General features: G+C 36.5%; 1 protein-coding gene across 3 annotated transcripts in view; it reads right to left on the bottom strand.

Annotated features, from left to right (window-relative positions):
- The window catches only part of chn1 (chimerin 1), a 46,332-nt gene that overhangs the window by 12,323 nt on the left and 12,697 nt on the right, over window positions 1-21,312 (bottom strand). For 2 of the 3 annotated variants that reach the window (XM_034044927.3, XM_034044928.3), the window contains exons 5-7: window positions 16,662-16,693; window positions 16,425-16,538; window positions 9,557-9,845 (exon numbers count right to left, since the gene is read on the bottom strand). In XM_034044927.3, coding sequence (XP_033900818.1) covers window positions 9,557-9,845; window positions 16,425-16,538; window positions 16,662-16,693 — 435 coding nt within the window. Of the gene's footprint in view, window positions 1-9,556; window positions 9,846-11,030; window positions 11,278-16,424; window positions 16,539-16,661; window positions 16,694-21,312 lie in introns of those variants that run through there. The other variant, XM_059033666.1, reaches the window with a different exon arrangement.

The raw sequence follows: 21,312 nt of genomic DNA, 5'->3' as shown, positions 1-21,312 counted from the left end.
TGAATTGCATCTTATCAAATTAAAATCAGACAATCACTATTTTGCCTACTCTGACAATTTCTCAAGATTTTCAGTTACAGTGGTTTGATTTCATATGCACAACAAATCAAAACAGAAGCAATGGAGTGTTCTAATAAATGTGCACACTCCTGTACATTCTGTCAACGCATCTTAAAATACATATTTTTCAGCAAAGGTAGACAGAAAATCTAAATTCAGAGTATCTTGAGAAGCTGTTCCATGTTTCGCGTGTTATAGAACGATAGTGAATATACTGGGTTCAGCCCTTTCCGAGGCCTTGTTTGTTATTCCGACTACAAACATGATTTGTCATAGGTTTGCCATTTAGCCATTCATCAAGTCTGCTCCTATGGAAATGACAAATGGGAACTACAGCTTGGTGAAATCCACAGTGACCTTCTATCTCAATCTCAGCAAAACCGGTTTAACTGTTCATGCGCCACATAGAAGTTAAATATTGGAAGCTGTTTTCAGAAAGGCAGGGGGAGGTAGGGACAGATGGGTTATGTAAGCTGATGTCCTTTTTTAATGCTTTATTGGCTCAATCATCAGAACAGGGTTGTTCAACAGGATGGTTCTTTCTTTCGTGGTGGTAAGTGGTATATTTAGTTTTTTTTAGCTATTGTTTTGTACCCATTGTCTGATTTATGAAGGTCAACAACCATTTGTCTCTTTTCATTTGTGAGTTCTTTGCCTTTCCCCATGGTGATGGATGACAAATGGATTTCATATGCATGTTACAAACCACAATACAGTTCCTTAAGACTGAGATGAACTTGAAGTAGAATGTTAATGCAGATTTAATTTTGTTTGATTTTACTTATAAGAATCTTTAGGGGTGCCAATAATTCTGACACCTATCTTTTTGATAATTTTTTTTATTACTAGTTAATAAAAAAAACTCTGAGCAATTGTATTAGAATAAAAGAATATGGTTTTCCCATATATCTGAGCATAAAATATAGCTCATTACCTGTGTTGTTTATTTTATACATCTTTTTTGCTCATCTTTATCAAGGGTGCCAATAATTCTGGAGGTGACTGTATATATATATATATATATATAGATATAGATATAGATATAGATATAGATATAGATATAGATATAGATATAGATATAGATATAGATATATCTATATCTATATCTATATCTATATCTATATATATATATAGATATAGATATATATATATATATATATATATACACACACACACACAGATACACACACTTTTTCCTGGCTATGCTTCTTTAGTCGAATGAGTATACAGCTATTCCTTAACAGGGGATAGATTAAGGAGTATTAAATACTGCGATTAGGTCTACTGCAAGGTTTTGATTAATTAATTTAAAAAATGTATCCAAAGCAATGTAGGCAGTGTAGCTTATGTAAGGTTATGTAATACAAGAAGACAAGGACAGGAATAACTAAAATATTTTAAACACCCAACAGCTCTTCTGTTTAGTTTTTTTATCTAAAAACACACCCACTCACAATAACCTTTATAACACTGATGACTGTATTCAAAAGCTCTGCAGTGCCTCAGTGCATTATTGCAGGTTACAGCCACTGGGATCCCCCAAACACATCATTATCACCTCTTCAATTGAAGATCACTGCAAAGACCTGGCTTTCAACACACTGCAGCCATACAGCTCCAGGTTCTACAACACCTCAGGGATAAGGGATGACTGTAAGACCACCTGCTCAACCTTTACAAGTCTACAATGAAATGCAGGCAACAGGAATGCCCCAGCAAGCTCTTCAGAAATAATGCAATACCACTTGAGGTTATGTCTTATATAATGCTGTCCTGAGGTCCAAAACTGCAGTAAGTCAAATTACTCTGTATGCCTTCCCTTTATTACCAGTAGCTCAATAGACTGTAAAGCTATAAAAACATCATTATATAAACTAGAGTATTAAAAGGTAATATAACTATCACTTTAGTAAGAAAACTGTATTATACTCTTAAAAAAAGTTTACTATGTAATGTGAGTCTAATGTGATATTTTGCAATGTGATACTTTGTATTGTGATATTTTGTACCAACTGTAAGGTCGCCCTGGATAAGGGTGTTGGCTAAAAAATAAATAATCAATAACAATAGAAAAAGCAAAGTGAAAGCATGGTAATGTATTGGCAAATATAAAAGCCCACAGAGATATGGTAAAGCATATAAAAAACATGGCAAACCATGGTAAATACATACTGTTGTATAACCATGAAAAAACACTGTGCAAATTTACTGTGGTAAACCTTTATAAGGGATTATAGAAGCTTCACAAACAGATAATTAGGTAGGTTTTTTTCCCCTGACTATGCTTCTTTACTCTAATGATCATCATTATTCACAAAACAGCTCTTCAGAGGACACATGGGGTAATAAAGAACCAGATGTGCTCTACTGTGTGAACTAACTTTACAAACTGTGTAGAAAACAAAGCATCTGTATTAAAACCTTAAGCACCGTGGAGTTACATAACTGATTAGATGCTCAGCATAAATGACATAACCTTAATTTCAGTACAAAACATCTTGCTAAATCGCTGTAATCCAAGCCGCCTACACTCCCTTCAGCAAAATACATTTAACCTTTTACTTTATCAGAGCTGCTGAAAAGGAGTACTGTCGGCAATAACTCCATTACCTTTTCGCTCTGACCTTGAGGCGGACTTTCCCATTAATCTCAACATTGGCTGCCTTCTGCACACTAGTGGATAGGTACCTGAAAGTCACTTGTTTTTGTTTAAGTTGCACAAATGTGAGAAAAGAATTGTACAATAATTCAAGACAAATAATTGAGTTCACTCAGGCTGGTCTGGACAGTGATTTATGGGGCCCATTCATAAACACACACCCAGACACACAGATCAAGGTCACACAGGACATAAAGCACGCTAGGTTGCTAAGATGTAATATTTGCATACAAAAGGTAAAAAGAAATGCTCGTTCCTTATTTGTGTTATTTATACAGCATTCATCTTTAAAGCTTAAAGCACAGAGCTCTATCTTTTAACCTCATTTTTTTATTTTTTTATTTCAATTTGTGGTAGCCACATAATCTAGGAGTGCCAACCAAAGTCTTAAAATATATTCTTACAGTATCTCCCTATTAGCATTTATATTATTATCAGGAGGTCTCCATTTACTTCTGTTGAAGATCTTTTGGTTCTTTGTGTGTGGGGATCAATGACAATGCTAAAAGGAGTTAAGAAAAATGATTTTAAAACCATGTGTCAGAACAACTAGGGTGATGAATACATTCTGTTGTGACGGTCAAGTACCAGTCTTGGTGGTCACAAACAAGTTCCACTAATTCAGATTCATTTTGATGAACACTATAAGAAACTTAGTTTAGTTTACAATATTACTGATTTTTTCTGTATGATTGAAGTTATATCTTCACCCTCTTTCAACACAAAATGCAATGTTTTACGACCTTGATTTTGCATAATTTACTGCACATCAACCATGTAGGCCTACTGCTTTTCTTGTACAGAATAGACTCTGAAAAGGCTAATCCTTGCCTTTCTACGGAAGGAACTTCCCCCAGAATGTGATAAAACAGGCGTCAACTACAGCTGCTGAATGCTTTGTAGGGAACGGTAAATTAATAAACTTGGTTATAAATAAAGACTTGTTTTAGAAGGGCTCCCTCTCTCCACAGCACAATGTTGCTGTAACTGCACATTATGATAAAGCCTGACAGCATTTCAGCAGTCATTTTAATGCTCAGCTTTCTCATCTGTAGCTGTAATATGCCCAACCTGACAGCTTCTCCATCAAATGATCAGGGGACTTGGCGCCTATTAATTCACAATGCATGTATTGTTATCACACGTTGCAAGCCTCACTTGCAAAATAGCACGTTTGCCTTGTCACACGTATAAAGAAATACTAAATCGCTGCAGAAGTAAATACAAAATTAGAGCTATTAGTATCACTCAGAATGCGCACATGGAAAAATGTAAGTGATTTAGGAGACAAATGCCTTCATAACCCCCCCAGCATCTGATACCCTCAAAAACGTACTTTCAATACAAGTCTATAAGCGGTTATCTAGAGGGACCTAAAAATGCATCTGTATAAGCACTAGGCTTAATTAAGTATATGTGTCCTTTACCCTAACACGTTTTAACAAAACAAAAGCTGGTAAGATTACAGGAGCATTTTGGAAGTTCAAATAAAAATGGGCACAGCTTTTCTTGACTTCACTTGATTTTTTTAGAGTCTGTTTATATTGTAAGCAAGGCAAACACACAAAAACATTGGCTAGGTTTCTGTGTTTATCTATTCCGGATGAGTCTGATTTACATCTGCAGTGGTGGACACTGTTTCCCATAGGAACAGCACTTTCCTGTCCACGCCAATACTTATCTTGTTTGCTGAAATGAGGAAAGCTATATTTTAAGAACACCAGAGGTTGTTGTCTGTATTGGGATCCTAAGAGAGTTTGGCTAACACAATTTGTATAGGATTCAAATTCATCATGATGTGCACTTTTCACAGAAGCATTGCCAGCACACAGTTAAGGTGTTAAAATCTAAAGCGATAATGAATATTCTGGTCTAAAGAAGATTACATTTTTTTTTACTGCTAAAACTATTTATATTTAACACATTTGAAGATTAAATCACACAAGTGAGGTTTAATCAATCACAATGTTATTACAACAATTACATATTGAACTAACTAAAATATATGGGTCCAAATATATATTCAAACAATAATATGTCTCGAGTTGGTTTGGGGCAATAATGCACCAGTGGCGCAACAATGTTCTATGTTTCTTAAAGCATACAACATTTTTAACGTATTATTGTACTGAGCTTGTTGTAGCGAGAGTGACAATGGCAGCGGTTTGGTTTTAAATAAAGCTGCCCATCAGAGAGCGTCATGACGTAGTAACATGTATAGGAATATATGTTTTGCATGCACCTAAGAATGTACATGAAGATTACAAGGATATATATATTTTTAATAAAACGTTCTGTTTCCATGGCAACATATAAACGAGAGCCTTTCTAAAACAAGTCTATGTATAGATAGAGCTTAACTGGGCATTGGCTGTACAATCGGGTGAAGGCAGCTTAGGACTTTGCACAGTTGCATGAAGACATTATATATATATATATATATATCTCACAACCACAAATCTAATATGCCTGCAATTGTGTTTGTCCATGTACTTAAATTTACCAATGCTTCTGTCACAGCAACATCTCTTGCAATTAAAACCAGATTTAGGAGTATTTATTAAAAGGGCTTAGGAGTGTTGCACTTTTTGATCCCAAGGGAATACTAAGGGAAACACACACTGTTTGTGAATCTGCTTGAGTACTTATAATATCCGCCATACATTAAAAAACATGCACAGCTTGCTATCTTGTCCAGATTCAGATAATGTTGCTTCTGGATGGTTTTATGATGAGCATCATGGAATAATTTGATCTCATCAACAAAGCTATTTCGTAAATAAAGGATAGTGGACCATATCTTTTGATATATGAGGTCCATAAACATGTCAAATGTACGTAGTCTTAAAAAGATAACAGCTGATCCTTATTTCTATTCATTAATGTTAAAACAAATCAAACCCCAGACACCATACTATACAAGCTGGGTCAAACCAAGTGTAAACCAACACAATGTGAGATACTCCAATGGACTACAATAGAAATAATATACATTAGAATAGAAATAAGAGCAGGGAGACTCATCTGCAGACCCCCGGACCAAAAACCAATCTAAAAATAGGCAGTGTCAGTAATTTTGTATATCGTAGGCTGTTTTTACATTTCCTGTACGAAGCACCCACTGTTTATTTATATATCATGCTCCAGTACTGAAAGCAAATTAATGAAATAGCTGCCAATTCTCCCAATTTGGCATATACAATTATTTTTAGGCTCAGCTCACCGCTACCACACCCGCGCTGACTCGGGAGCGGCGAAAACGAAAACACGCTGTCCTCTGAAGCGTGTGCCGTCAGCCAACTGCTTTTTTTCACACTGTAGACTCACTGTGCAGCCACCCAAGAGCTACAGCGCCGGAGGACAACAAAGTTCTGGGCAGCTTACAGGCAAGCACGCAGGCGCCCGGCCAGACTACAGGGGTCGCTGGTTAGCCGAGGACACTCTGGCCAACCTAAGCCCCCCACCCTCCTCCCCCCCGGGCGGCACTTGGCCAATTGTGTGTCGGACCCTGGGAGCTCCTGTCTACGGTCGGCAATACAATAGCCTGGACTCGAACCAGCGACCTCCAGGCACTAGGGAGCGCCATTGAAACAATTATTTTTATTTTAAATCAATTTGGGTCTCATTTTTGGAGTTCAACACTTTTCTCAATGACCTTTTCCCCTGAAATACAGTCACCAATTAAACAGCCAGACTGGCAGCTTATTTCCTGTTTATACCAACTCTTGAGTGCACGTTTATGGAAAGCTGTACAAAAATTGCACTACTGTAAGGAATTAGAAAATGAAAGTGTAATTCTCTCATGTAGTTACACATAAATATTTATATTACAAAGACTGAATATGTCAACAGACTTAACCAAGTGTGTGGAAACATTCTCTATTTTTGTAACTTCTTAGCTGCTGACATCGGCTGTAACTTGCTCTAACCTAATACTGCACAGGGATTTAAATGGAAATGCATTAATTACTGCCATGAAATCAAATTCACCTATCAAGCGTTCATGATTTCTTGATTGCCTGTTACAGTTCTTGACCAAGTTCAAAGAGGGCTAGGATTCTAATAGCTGGTTTCACAGAGACTGATTTGCACTAGTCTTCCTTACCTAAAGTAACATTGGAGAAGTGCTAATCAGGGTCTAAGGCGGCAGATGATTCAGCTGCTTTATTGCTAACTAACAGAGACCAAGCATAACCTCAATATACTCTGCTTTGTTCAGATTTCAAAAAACAATACTAGTAGAAGATGTGGGGTGTGTCAGGATTCTGATAACTAAATGCTTTTTTGGATTAAGAGTAACAGATAGATTTATTTTATTCCCCAAAAGTCAGACGACATTGGAGGGCCATACAGCAATTAAGTTGTTGATAAAGATTTCTAGCTTATTTCCAGATACAGTACACAGTTGGCAAATAATTTGTGTGCATCACTTAGTTCACCAAGTGACACAAGAGTTTGTAAATGACCCAGCTTCAACTTCAGTCTGGAGCTCACCAGACTGGTGACTCAAAAGTGGACGCAGACTGCAATTAAACAAATCAGTTCAGGAAGAGCAGTTTTTCTGGGATGTCTATAAAATATAAAAGATGCATTCAGGGAATGACCAGTTGTTTTCAAGAAATGGCTTTTTTTTTTTTTTAAATCAAACTCAAAATACCAGGTGTCTTGTGATACATTTAGCAAGACAAAATATTGTAGTGCTACGTTCTGTTAAGATTTAGTAAAACAATAATAATAATTTTGATTTCAATGCCTTTATTTAAATGTACTGTACTTTGGCATGTCTCACATACCCCCTTTAATAAATAAGCTTCTAAGGGAGTATATTTAGGATAATGGTGGAATATTCCAGGTGTCTTGTTTTCAAAACTCACATTGAAGATATTGCTCCTCATGTGGCAGGCACTGAGCCTATATGACAGGAATATTTACTCTTGAGATAATGGTGGAGTATTAATGAGCATCACTGGGGCTGTCTGGCTCATTACATATTCATCCAGATGGGACATATTACAGGAACCTTTTTCCTCTGTGTCATTTTTCTCCCTTAATATGCCTGAACGTTTGTAAGTTTTAACAAAGGAAAGTGAACAAATACACTGCGCTTGACAAAGGTTAGCTATGCCATTACACCACCTCTTACATTATATTTTGCATTCCCTATTAAAAGGAGTGATAACTAGTTTTACCACTGATTTTCTTAACTCTAAATAGTGCTAGCAACACTATCACTGCCCCCTATTTCTTGTGCTGATCTTTTGGGTCTTTGCTTGTTATGTATATTTTAATTGGGATATGCAGATTTTATAAATACAACTCGCTGCCACTTGCTGGTACCTAATCACTTCATGTGTTGTATTCCAAACACACTCTAATGGTCTACCTGCAAACAAAGGTACCAGGATGCAACAGTGTACAGTATCTATAGTTGTCAGTGTTTGAAATGTCTGCATATCCTGATTAACGTTAATACAAAACAATTGAAGAACCTAAACATTTTCAGCACAATAAAAAGAGGAACCAGCAATAAATGCTAATAAAGCTAAACAGTGGATTATAATTGACTTGCAATATTTTGAAATGCAGGTTGAGGGCTTGTCTGGATACTGCTATCCACCAGCTACAGTATTTCAAAGTCATTAATTCATGCATCAGTTGTACCTAGAGTCTGGTGTATGTGTTCTCAGAAAAAAAGTACTCAACATGAATACAACACAATGACACTTTGGAAACAACAGTTCTGAAAACGATAATTATTTTCTCCATGGGGAAAGTCTCTTTAAAAAAAAAAAAAAAAAGCTTATTATCATCCTTTTTGATATACTGCAGTCTGGAGACTAATAAACTAAACCTTGCTTACTTTAGCTTTTGATAGTAAACCTTAAGAGACAGCAGTATAATTCGCAGCACAGTATTAAATTATTCTGTGCAAACCTTACTTAGTACTGTAGTAACACAAGGATTGCTTTTTCATCCCAGTCACATTAACAGAGCTGAGTAACAAGAACCACATGGGAAGTACTTCTGAATAGATCCCCCAAGGTTTGCTTTGATCCTGCAGTCTTCTGACACACACACACACACACACACACACATCTTCCGGACATTAACCAGGACACGGAAACTAATACAGCTATTTTTAAACCCTTTCAAATCAGATCTTTAGGAGTATTTTTTTTTTTTTTTTTTGAAAATAAACCTTTGAGTGCTCTGGTTATAAAACATACCAAATATAGAATCAAGGCCAAGTGGATCGATGCAAAACAAATAAATAAATTATGCTGCTATTATGTGATATCACAAGGTCTTAGATATGACTTCACAGACATAAGTACATCATAAGCTTGTATACCTTATGTCTATTCAATATCCAAAACATGGACATTTAACACAAAGGCAGTTATATGAACTACCTTGAATATCAAAATTGGAATATGGATTAGGAAAACAATCTCCATGAGAAGACATACATAATGTTGTTTTGAATATCTCACCATGTCGAAGCTGGTTTCTTTATTCCAGCTCCACAGTTGAAAACTTGATCTGATTTGTCATTTCACTAAATGCCTAGAAAATAACTCCTTGAACACAGTGCCCAGTCACTTAACACATTTACGCATACAAGTGTTACCCTATGCATTCAGATGAATGCCAGATTTTTCTATATTCCTACAAAATGTTCCTGCTATATTCTGGATACAGCTCTTGTTTTATCTTGTGTATGCCACATCACTATTAAATTAATTCTAGTTTCTAGATTGAAAATGAAGACAGAGTTGATTTTTCTAAATGGTTCCCAAAACTAAAAATGAACCTCAAATCTGTGCTGCTGCTTACCCTCTCCTCCAGGTTGGCATCTTCTGCCAGCGGTTCTTTCCCGTCTGGTGCTTCTTTAAGGACTGGCACATGCTTCTTGTGCGCTGGCTCTCGGTTTAACGTGGTGTATCCGATGTGCTCATAAATTGGATTGATTGTCATCTTTGCAATGTACTCCGCTGCCTTGGTTTCTATATAGAGAGTGATCAGCCCATCAGTCACCAGGTCGTGGATGGACTCGAATCGCTTTTCCCCAACAAAATGTTTGCCATCGTAGTAGAGGCGGAAATTTCTCGTTTGGTTTCCAAATCTGTCTCAAACACAGAGAGAAAGAAGAGATACAGTGAGGAAGGCTAGTGCAGTACTGTTCTGTAAAACATTAATCTAAGACACGATTTCACCATCCTGGGTACTTTGCATCGGAATAGTTTAATAAAACTAAAAAAAAAACGTCAGAGAAGGGAAGGGCAAACCACGAACAAAAAAAGACAAACTGCCAAAAAACAGTCTGTAAAATAAGCAAGTTGTTCTCTTCCAGTCTCTTTCAGCTTCTATACTACAGCTGTGGGGATAAAAAAGACTTCGTACACTGCTCAAGGTTTGTTTGGAATGCAGTATCTCTGTATCAAATTGCTGAGGGCTCAATAGCTATAATAATGGAGCCCTCTATCTGCAGTGATCAATACAGAGGTTTGACATTACTGTTAGACACTTATTCCCTGAGCCATTTCAGAAGGAAGAGGCCATTCTGGATTTAATACAGACAAATACACTAAATCAGCAATGCTGCCAAAACCAGAGCAGTGCACAACCTCAGCGACACAAGAGGAAACATTCTTTGTTTCTGGGTTAACGCCAGGGGCCAATTCTTCAACTCAATATACAAAGTGCCTGTGTGTTACACTTGTTAAGCCTGTGATACAAGCAACACTTTATTATCTGCACTAGTAATCAAAATGTATAGCCCTCAATCTAAAAAACATCTTATTAAAAGCATTAGTTTAGCAAACATATTGATGTACACTACAAAAAAAAACAAAAAAAAAACTTGTAAGCAGCAAAAACAAAATACAGAAGCTTTTTTTTCATTTTTTTTTTTTTTTCTTTAAAACAAAAACATTTTTATTTATGGAAAGTAATCAGGGAGAGTATTTGCAAGGGAAGACATTTTTGCATAAAGTGAAGCATGGACGGCATTTTCACTTGTGGACTATTTAGTCTGAAAACAATTTGCATTTCAAAACCCATTTGAAAATTAATTTGTAAGGCCATGCATTTTCATGAAGTAAAATTCAAATGCTGCCCTAGTTTATAGATAAAAACACCGTCCTACTAAATCACTACTTTTGTACTTATAAAAGCTAGAATATTAACAAATGGATCATTAATGTAACACATTTAAAAAAAATACATTTTGCAATACAGCATTTCTTTGCAGACCCCAACAAAGCCAGCAGATGTACATTTACCCTAAAGTAAGAATAACTTAACTTACCAACACACATGCACAACCATAATTATATTAACAAATAAGCTCATCACGCAGATTGCACGTCCTTCTTAGTGGAATTCCACTGGATCTTTACGGATCAGCCCTTTTCTAGATAACTGGAAAACATTTTTAAGGTATGGTTTTGATCCCCACTTGAAGTCCATTTGATATTTATAACTTGTAGTGCGATATTTATGTTGTAATCATATTGCAATCTAGTTACAGCAGACTATATTCCAAAAATGCTCCTGTCTTTTCCATTTTCAGCCTGTAGTTTTACATGTCCTGCTTTGCATTCAATTTCCTGTGTTAGCAATTTTCCAGCCACAAATGGAAAGAAAATCAAAACATGTGTCGAAAAGTTACTCGTGGCATTCTACCTCTCAATAGCCAACAGTGGATGCTTTGTGTGCCCTTTGCATCCTGTTTATTACACAGAAACAGCTGGACACACAGTTGTAGTTCCAACAATATTTTATGATTATCATCAAATGACTCTCATTAACAAAGCTGTATTCTGTACAACTAATATGGTGCACTTTAATGCCTACCATAAAACCACTTACAAATATGCCTGGAGGCAAAATAGCTCTAAAGCTCCATTTTTAAAGCTTAAACAAAGCCTGTTATACAGTAGTCTTGGGAAGCTTCATGGATATCAAGTTGTATTTCAGTCATTAAAACTGACTTTAAATGGCTCCCGAGTTAGAGCTTTGTTAATAAGACCCAATAAGGAATGCTGCTTTCTTATTTGAAGGGAGGCTCCAATTTATATTATCCTAATAGTATCTCTGAAGAGCCTAGGTGTCTTACTGCAGTTTCTTTGGGACAAAATCTAACAGAAAAGCAATTCCAGGAGTTATTCTTTACTTCCCAATGTATTCATCCATAATTTCAAAAACATTAAAATCAAAGAAAATAACATAAAACTGAGAAATATCACCCTGTTACACTGATGAGTGAACTAGCCAAAATACTAGCCTCATGTATTGAAGACTCAGTTTGGGGAAATGGATTACACTTAATTAACTTGAATCTGAGAGGCTGATATTCTTGAGATTTTATATACATATATATATATATATATATATATATATATATACAGTGCCTTGCAAAAGTACTCAGACCCCTGACCAATTCTCTCATATTACTGAATTACAAATGGTACATTGAAATTTCGTTCTGTTTGACATTTTATTTTAAAACACTGAAACTCAATTATTGTAAGGTGACATTGGTTTTATGTTGGGAAATATTTTTAAGAAAAATAAAAAACTGAAATATCTTGCTTGCATAAGTATTCAACCCCCACACAGTAATATTTGGTAGAGACACCTTTCGCTGCAATAACAGCTTCAAGTCTTTTGGGGTAAGTATGTACCAGCTTTGCACACAGTGTCGGAGTGATTTTGGCCCATTCTTGTTGGCAGATTTGTGCCAGGTTGTTCAGGTTGGTTGGACGACGCTTGTGGACCACAATTTTCAAATAGTGCCACAGATTCTCAACGGGATTGAGATCAGGACTTTGACTGGGCCACTGTAGGACATTCACCTTTTTGTTCTTGAGCCACTCCAATGTTGCTTTGGCCTTGTGCTTGGGATCATTGTCCTGCTGAAATGTGAATTTCCTCCCAAGCTTCAGTTTTTTAGTGGACTGAAGCAGGTTCTCTTGCAGTATTTCCCTGTATTTTGCTCCATCCATTCTTCCTTCAATTTTAACAAGATGCCCAGTCCCTGCTGATGAGAAGCATCCCCACAGCATGATGCTGCCACCACCATACTTCACTGTAGGGATGCTGTGTCTTGAGGCATGGGCAGTGTTAGGTTTGCGCCACACATAGCGTTTGAGTTTTGGCCAAAAAGCTCTATCTTGGTCTCATCTGACCACAAAACCTTTTCCCACATTGCAGCTGGGTCACTCTCATGCTTTCTGGCAAACTCCAGACGTGCTTTCAGATGGTACTTTTTGAGTAACGGCTTCTTTCTTGCCACCCTCCCATACAGGCCAGTGTTATGCAGAGCTCTTGATATGGTTGACTGGTGCACCATTACTCCACTCCCAGCCACTGAACTCTGTAGCTCCTTCAAAGTGATTGTTGGCCTCTCTGTGGCTTCTCTCACAAGTCTCCTTCTTGTTTGAGCGCTGGGTTTTGAGGGACGGCCTTTTCTTGGCAGTGCCTGGGTGGTGTGATGCAGCTTCCACTTCCTGATTATTGATCCAACTGTGCTCACTGGGATATCCAAACACTTGGATATTATTTTGTACCCTTTCCCTAATCTATGCATTTGTATTACTTTATCTCTAACTTCTGTAGAAAGCTCTTTGGTCTTTATTTTCCTTCAGACTCACAGCCTGACCAATGATCCTTCAACAGTGGGGTTTTTATCCAGAAAATGTGACAGCAACTTTAATGGTTCACAGGTAAGGTAATTGTGTCCTCGTTAGGACAATTTCTTTCATTGGTGTAAACTGGGAGCTTCCACAGCACAAGGGTTGAATACTTATGCAAGCAAGATATTTCAGTTTTTTCTTAAAAATATTTCCCAACATAAAACCAGTGTCACCTTACAATAATTGATTTTGAGTTTCAGTGTTTTAAAATAAAATATCAAACAGAACGAAATTTCAATGTACCATTTGTAATTAAGTAATATGAGAGAATTGGTCAGGGGTCTGAATACTTCTGCAAGGCACTGTATATACAGTGTGTATATATATATATATATATATATATATATATATATATATATATATATATATATATTCATTCATTGCAAAAAAATGCGTTATTGCAGCAGTTAGGGTTGAACCCACTGCCACAAAAGCAAGGAAATGTGGCGTTGGGGTTTTTAACTCGAACTCGCCATTCCCACCCCCAGCCAAAGGAAGCACACAACACAAGCAACTACAGACTGCCGTAATCAGGCAAGACATAGAACATACAACTCTTTCCATGTGACACAAGAGACAATGTCAATTACATCATGGTCAGCCAGAGTCATATGCACAGGTTCAAATGCCAGTGAGTATTGCCAACACCAAGGTGGGGCTGGCACACTGGACAGGGACAAATGGTCAGGTCTCTGATCGAGCAAAGACCAGGGTTACAGCTTATTAAACATAACTTGAACCAAGAGATGCACAAAACTGCAGCAATTGTGAGATTTAGTTTTAAGTTTCAGTTTGGGAAAGTAATGACCACTGCATCTCTGGTTAACGCACACATTTTGTTTATAACAACCATTGCAATAAAAAGTTTCTTCTAATTGCACATGGAGGCTCTCAACATGCCACTCTACCCCACGATTCAAGCTCTCAAAATGTTTACCAGTCAGAAGCATCCTCCAACAAAAGTGCACTTGCGTCAAGCCTGGTGCTTTTGCGCAATCAGCTGGAAATTGAATGGAAGCAATACAGATGAGCAGAAAAATAAGTGAAGAAAGTGCTTTGACATGAAAGCTATTCAAATGCAGATCACTTGGAGATCGAAATAAACAAATACCTGAGGGAAATCAAACTATTGAACTGGAAATATTTTTAAATGCCAGTGTTTTTGTTCAAAGTGAAGGGTCCATAATATAAAATATAAACCTGCAAGATATTAGCAGATGGAGGTGCAACATCACCTCTCACAGGGCTGGTTAATCACTTCAAAGGGAAATTCACCGAGTATCTTTTCTGTTATTGTTCCCATATACCATTTATAATCTAATGAGAGTTATACAAGGACTGTAGTTCTAATAGTTATGTGCTATTAACACATCCAATTAATATTTGATAACACAAATGCATCATTGACTAAAAGGTTACATTACCATACTGAGCGATTACATGAGGTTGGGGGGGTACATTTGAAGCACACACTTTTAAATTAGACCCGTTTTTAACCTTTAAATGAAATAACAACAATGATATAATTTACTCTTTTTTTCCATCCACACTAGAAACACTCCCGGCTCTTTGCAGCATGGAAATTATTTGTAAAACATATGCATGGTCCTCGAACAGCTTGTACCAGCAATGTTGAAGTTTATTATTCTTTTGCTTTTTAAATGTGAACAAAATATACCACAGAAATCATCTAAATTTACAGAATGCATAGGGTGTTTACTTCTACCAGTATAAATGAAACAAGCAGACACAGCAGGTTATTTAATAAACCTATACTATTACACTTGATAATTAAATAAGAGGTAAGCAGGCTTTCCAATTACCCAATGTTATACTCCAAGAAGCAACTTCTAACTCTAGGTGAACTAGCTTTAAGAAAGCTGCTGTTTCACCAAATAAAACTTTTAAAAATTATATTGCTATTGAATCAGCCAGATCATTGTACATTATTTTGTGTGAATCCTTTGGTTACAGAAGAACTATTACATAAGTTAAAAGGCAAATGATCAAATCTAAACATATAGATCAAATCTAAATGTATATTTATTTTATTTTTGCTTCTACTCTTCTAAGAGTTCAAATGTAATGAAAATCAGCCTTGTTTATCTTCCACAACGAGAAGCACACCAGCTTTTGAAAATTGAGAATAGCAATGTACCTTTTTCATTTGGAGGGAATCGTCACGACAACAACCTGTTATCATTTATCTTTGTCGAACCGCCACATGAATCATTGTGTACCTAACCGACAATGACTCATCTCAGACTCACATTTTATATAGCCAAGGGGAAATATTTCTGTACAAAACACATTAGATATTGATTGTTTTTCAGTGACAATATTGTCTTTACAAATCACAACTTAAACAGATTTCCATGGTATATCAACACCAGCAGTGTGGAGTAGTGGTTAGGGCTCTGGACTCTTGACCGGAGGGTCGTGGGTTCAATCCCAGGTGGGGGACAGTGCTGCTGTACCTTTGAGCAAGGTACTTTACCTAGATTGCTCCAGTAAAAACCCAACTGTATAAATGGGTAATTGTATGTAAAAAATAAAAATAAATAAATAATGTGATATCTGTATAATGTGAAATAATGTAATATCTTGTTACAACTGTAAGTCGCCCTGGATAAGGGCATCTGCTAAGGAATACATAATAATAATATTAAAGGAATTAAAAGTTGACTTTTTTGTTTCTAAGCATGTGTAATTAATGTAAAACTGATCAGAGTTAATCCAAAGGATGACATAGAAATACCATGGAAACTTTATATAAATTCCTTTGAAGCTTTAACTATTTAAACTAGCTGCTAAATCACTCTTAAGATACTTGCTACATTTATATTTCATTTAGAAATGTAGCTTCAAAAACCTTCTCTGCCCTAATGGCAGCATAGAAAACAGCACTTTTCACAGATAACTGTTATTAGAAGATGAAGCAGGATCAAATAAAAAGGCCAACCCCCTAAGCCTTTATTAAAGTGCTAGGCGACTGCAATACTAACCGTAAAGCTAATGTGTAGGTTCCAGGCTGTCGCTGGCTTTCCCGAATGAGGTAACCGCCTTCTGCAACACTAAGCAACTGATCAGCTGCTTCTCTTGAAATCATACCATGGTACCTTTTGGAGAGAAATAATAAAACACACACAGACACACATACAATTATATATCTCTTCTGACAGCAATGTAATAATACAAACAATAAGAAAACTAGATACAAGTATTAGAAATATTTTACTTACTCTCTTCCATAGTATTTGGGGCGGTTTTCTACCTGCAGAAGTTTTACAAATAAATATTTTAAAATCTTGAATGCCACATGCAAGTTCTGCATTGGTTGTGATGAATATGTTATGGATGTAAACAGTCTCATTTGATATTTTACTAAATAATTGACTTTATGATGACGTGAAATCAATTGCTATATTTTTGCCTCCATCTTGCTGGGTCATTGGAGAACCCTACCTTTACAGTACTGGTGGTAAAGTCACTCCATTAAGATAATTGATTTTTGCCTCTTTTCCAGGAGTCTGATTTCTCTGTCTCAAAACACCTGATACAGCTGAGAGATCAAATTACTATGAAAGCACAGGCAGTGCTACAGATCACAGGCATCAGCTGGTGCTAATGTAAAATCCATATGGTCTGGATCAAGGCTGAAGAAAGCTTATTAATACTGCGGATTAGAACTAAAAAGGGACTGTTGGGATGAAGGCCCTTCAAAATATTTACTATACAAGGGAATTAAATTTAACACAAACCACTGAGCTCGAACCGTGCTGCTAAAAGGAAGACACTCAAGGGTAGAGATGGCAATATTCAGAATATATTTTTTCTACGCACTCTAAACAACAAGCTAAATTACAGAAATGGACAAATTAGTTCTCAGTCATTTAAAAGAAATTCAAGTTTGTTTTTACTATTGCGAGTACATTAAAGCCGAATTCAAGCTGTATTCATGTTTATGACCCCCCCCCCCTTTTTTGGTTCATATGTATAACATCAACACTACCATCCAGTAATAGCAATTCAACGACTGTCTTGTTGACATAACTCAACCATGTATCCATGCTACATTAAAACCAATACCTGTATGTTCGCAGTGCAGCTGTGGAAGATGCAATGGGGACGACAGGCCAGAAATTATAACAACTGAAGATTTATTTTGAAGGAACAGATAGCTGGCAAAGCATTTCATTTTAGTGACTCAAATGTTTTTGCTACAAATTTGTTACTCTTGCTACTAGTCCTAAATTGTAACATAAACAGGGCCCCTATTAAACAAATGATAACATTTAAAAAAAAAAAACATCTATTAAACCACTGACCCCAGAACCTTAGGTGCTGGGCAAAAATACATTGTGTTAGTCATTACATCAATCTGTAGCATGAATCCACCTACCCGATTAAGTTATTGTAAACCTTGACTTTTATGGATTAAAACTTCACAGCCTTTATCAGTCATTTGCAAGTAATAATGTACATAAGCATAGCTTGGCTCAAGAATCTGCTGTCAACAGTTTTTCTTTGCTTTTTCCATATTTAAAATGAATCTTTTCTATGTATTACACTGTGTGGTACCTATTACACCACTCTTAAGTGAGCCATTTTTTGTTACTTTTAACATGAGCTTGTGAGGTAACAACCTTCCTAAATATGTAAAGACGATTGTTAGTGCCACATGGGACACAGCACCTTTATTTATAACAAATCCATAAATGAGTGTGAACAAAATAATTTCCTCGGCCTTCTACTGGCAACAAATAGCTTCCATGAACTTGAAGTTAGTTGTTTATTGACTTGAATGCTTAAAGGATGCTGCATTTTAAATAAGAACTAGAGTGAAAAGTAATGAGTCCCACCAGGCAAAGTGGTAGATAGGGCTCCCAGGACTGTTAATGAACCAGGATGATGATTTCAACAAAGCATGGATCCATGGACAGCCTTATTAAGATATTCAGTTGGTACAAAGTTTAAATCTCACAATTATCAGAATAGAGTACAGAACACATATTCAGTTAATACTTTAAAGCCCTCGTACCATGGCTAAACCCAGGGGAAAGTGTCCTGCAAAATCCCTTTTTTTTATAATTAGATCAAACCCATAACCTTCCTGACTTCAGTTTTCATATGTATTTAAGATGTGATGCCTTGTTACCGGACCCCTAGGGGAGCACCTGGCTGTACAGCCTTCACACAGATGGGATTCTACTTATTGATGGAAAATGATGGAACACAGGAGAGGTTGGATTTTCAAACACATGTTTTCCCCAAAGGTGTCCAGACCCCACCAGCCCACTTCTCTTGTAAATTAAATATAGCCCCACCTGTCATGGATTTCTGGGATTCATATTGGAGGCTACTACTAAACATAATTAGAAGTACAATGTCATTACATTGTCTATAAAGAATGGTTCAATATAAAATGTGTTTTATTCAACTAGTATCTAGCAATAATAAATCTGATTGATTCCCTCATTTTGCAGAGCTTATAGAATTTCAGCAGAATGAGAATGCATCCCAAGCGAGGTTTCAAGACCACCTAAGCCCCCAATTATAACAAAAGAAATGCAAACTTGCACTGGATGCAATTTATTTCAGTCAGACCCTGCATTCCTTTGGGCATTTAAATCTGTTTTATCCTACTGTCACATATGGTGCTTGTTATTTTACAATACAATCATTGCCTGTTTTAATACTCATAAGGGTTGTATGTATACTGTCTGACCAAAAAAATGAGAGAATGTAAGTACAATGAGAAAATCTCCCTCTCTGTAATGAAGGCAAATGTATATGGTCAGCTGGCTTGTCACTCAGTGTGGTGGATGCATTGACCAAAGTGTCCATCAAGTCTCCCGGGTGTTAATGGAATGGCAGTCATTACAGAAACCACCACCGCAAAGCACAACTAGTAACTAATGGGTCACGACAGATAGGTCCTGCAAACATGCGAGATGCATTGTGACGAGCAACAGACACGCTACAGTGGATCAAAACGCAGACACCTTCAACACTGGAAAAGGTAGACCTGTTTCATCAATGACCTCGGAGCATTTGATTTAGGGGGCTTAAACACACATTGGCTTAAAAAGCAGTATACATCCAGTACGACCATAGCTTCCACTGGGGAGATATGGCAAGATTTTTGAAAGCCTGTCATTAAAATATATATCCAATAAAATGCTTAGCAGAGAAAAAAAATCAGCCAAATCAAATTAGTGTTTAATAATATAGCCTGAATAGGTGGTCTTAATAAAAAATTAATTCTTAGAACTGGGCAGAAACAGCAAACTCAGAATACCATAAAAACGGCATGTGTTTCAGTAGCATAATAGAAGGCACTTCTGCCGTGACTTCCCTAAGGGAAGAATGTATGAGTGAAGATTCCTTTATTCATCTGCCAGATCATCAGGAGAGAAGATGCTGCTGGGGTAAAGAGCAACCAACACATCTGCCTCGCCATTTAATCTCAATAGCAATCCTCTAAAATAAATCACTAACCAAGCAAGCATTAGACATTAGCCTCTTGAGCTAAACTTTGATTGACATGATTACAGCTTTGGTTTTAAGTGGATCAATGTATTAGATTTCCCAGGAACAAAATGTTAACAGTGCCTTTGAGAAGCGCTGGGTTTCAAGGTCCATGCAGCTATACATAATAAAGTAATCAGGTTAATTTAAACTGAGGAACAATTGTAAATATAAATTGATGAAATGTCTCAAAAAGAGAAAAAAACGTGACCTTGACGACAAATTCCGAGCTATAGTTTGCAAAATAGTTATTTAAGCAGTTGTTCTTCTGTCAGTTAAGCCTCAAAATAGCAATCGATTAATTGGGCACACAAAATACAATCGCTCAAATAAATATCGATGATTGTACCGCCCACATACATTTCGCTCCATTCCCCTCCCTCTACGTGATTATTTTAATATCAGTGCAGTTAAGTAAAAGCTTGTGCACAACAATTGAATGCGAGGGGTAATTACACCTTGGTAGCGTCAGGAGAAAAAAACAAAAACACAGCAACATTCGCAACAAATTTAACATACTACAGGAGTGTTACTAAAATATTTACTCCAAACAGATTACAGTAATTTGGAATGTAATCTATATGAACTAGACACGAGTTTATGAAAACATCATCATCATAATAATAAATTGATTTACTTACCACAAAGTGCAAACCCGCTATAGGTCAAGCTGATCATTACTCCAAAATTGCAAACATCACTGATTGTTTATTTTTTTTAACGTTATTGAATATTGTTATATATTCATTATATAACAGTTCATTTGGAAACTCCAAAGAAGTGCAAACTATATACAGTCAGTTTTCTTCAATATGCACAATTTATTTACAAGCTGTTTGCCAGGAAGTCTGTCACCCTGCTCTGGATTCAAGGCAGCGCGCTTTTTTTGTTTACATCGAATACAGAGGGGCGTATTTACAAAACATTTTCAAAACTGATTCGCTGGTAGGATGGGACCAGCAAATCAGATGCTGGTTAACACGAGCAGTAAAAGTAGTCCACTGCTTGTCTGACAGAAATACTGTAACTAGCAAGGTAGGGCGTTAGGTGCATTTCCCTTGATAAACTTAAATGTTATTAACTATGCACGTTACAAAAATGTAATTATTGAATCGATTACCCAGTATTTATATCGATGTATATATGAGGAATGGAATCGATCGAAAAATCGATTTGAGACTTAATCGGAGCAGCCCTATTTTCAATACAGTTCCATACACTAAGGTTGGTACAATAATCGATAATCTCAATTTTTTTGCAACAATAATTTTATCGTGTTGAAAAATTATTATCGATAATCATAATTATTGTTCGTGACCCAGTGAAGCAGGAAGCGGCTCTGCATTGAGAGGTAAGTGGCAC

Source organism: Acipenser ruthenus, chromosome 11 (assembly GCF_902713425.1).
Source record: "Acipenser ruthenus chromosome 11, fAciRut3.2 maternal haplotype, whole genome shotgun sequence".
In the NCBI taxonomy this organism is placed as follows: Eukaryota; Metazoa; Chordata; class Actinopteri; order Acipenseriformes; family Acipenseridae; genus Acipenser; species Acipenser ruthenus.
The sequence above is the reverse complement of the archived record's forward strand: the minus strand, read 5'-3'. Positions and strand labels throughout refer to the sequence as shown.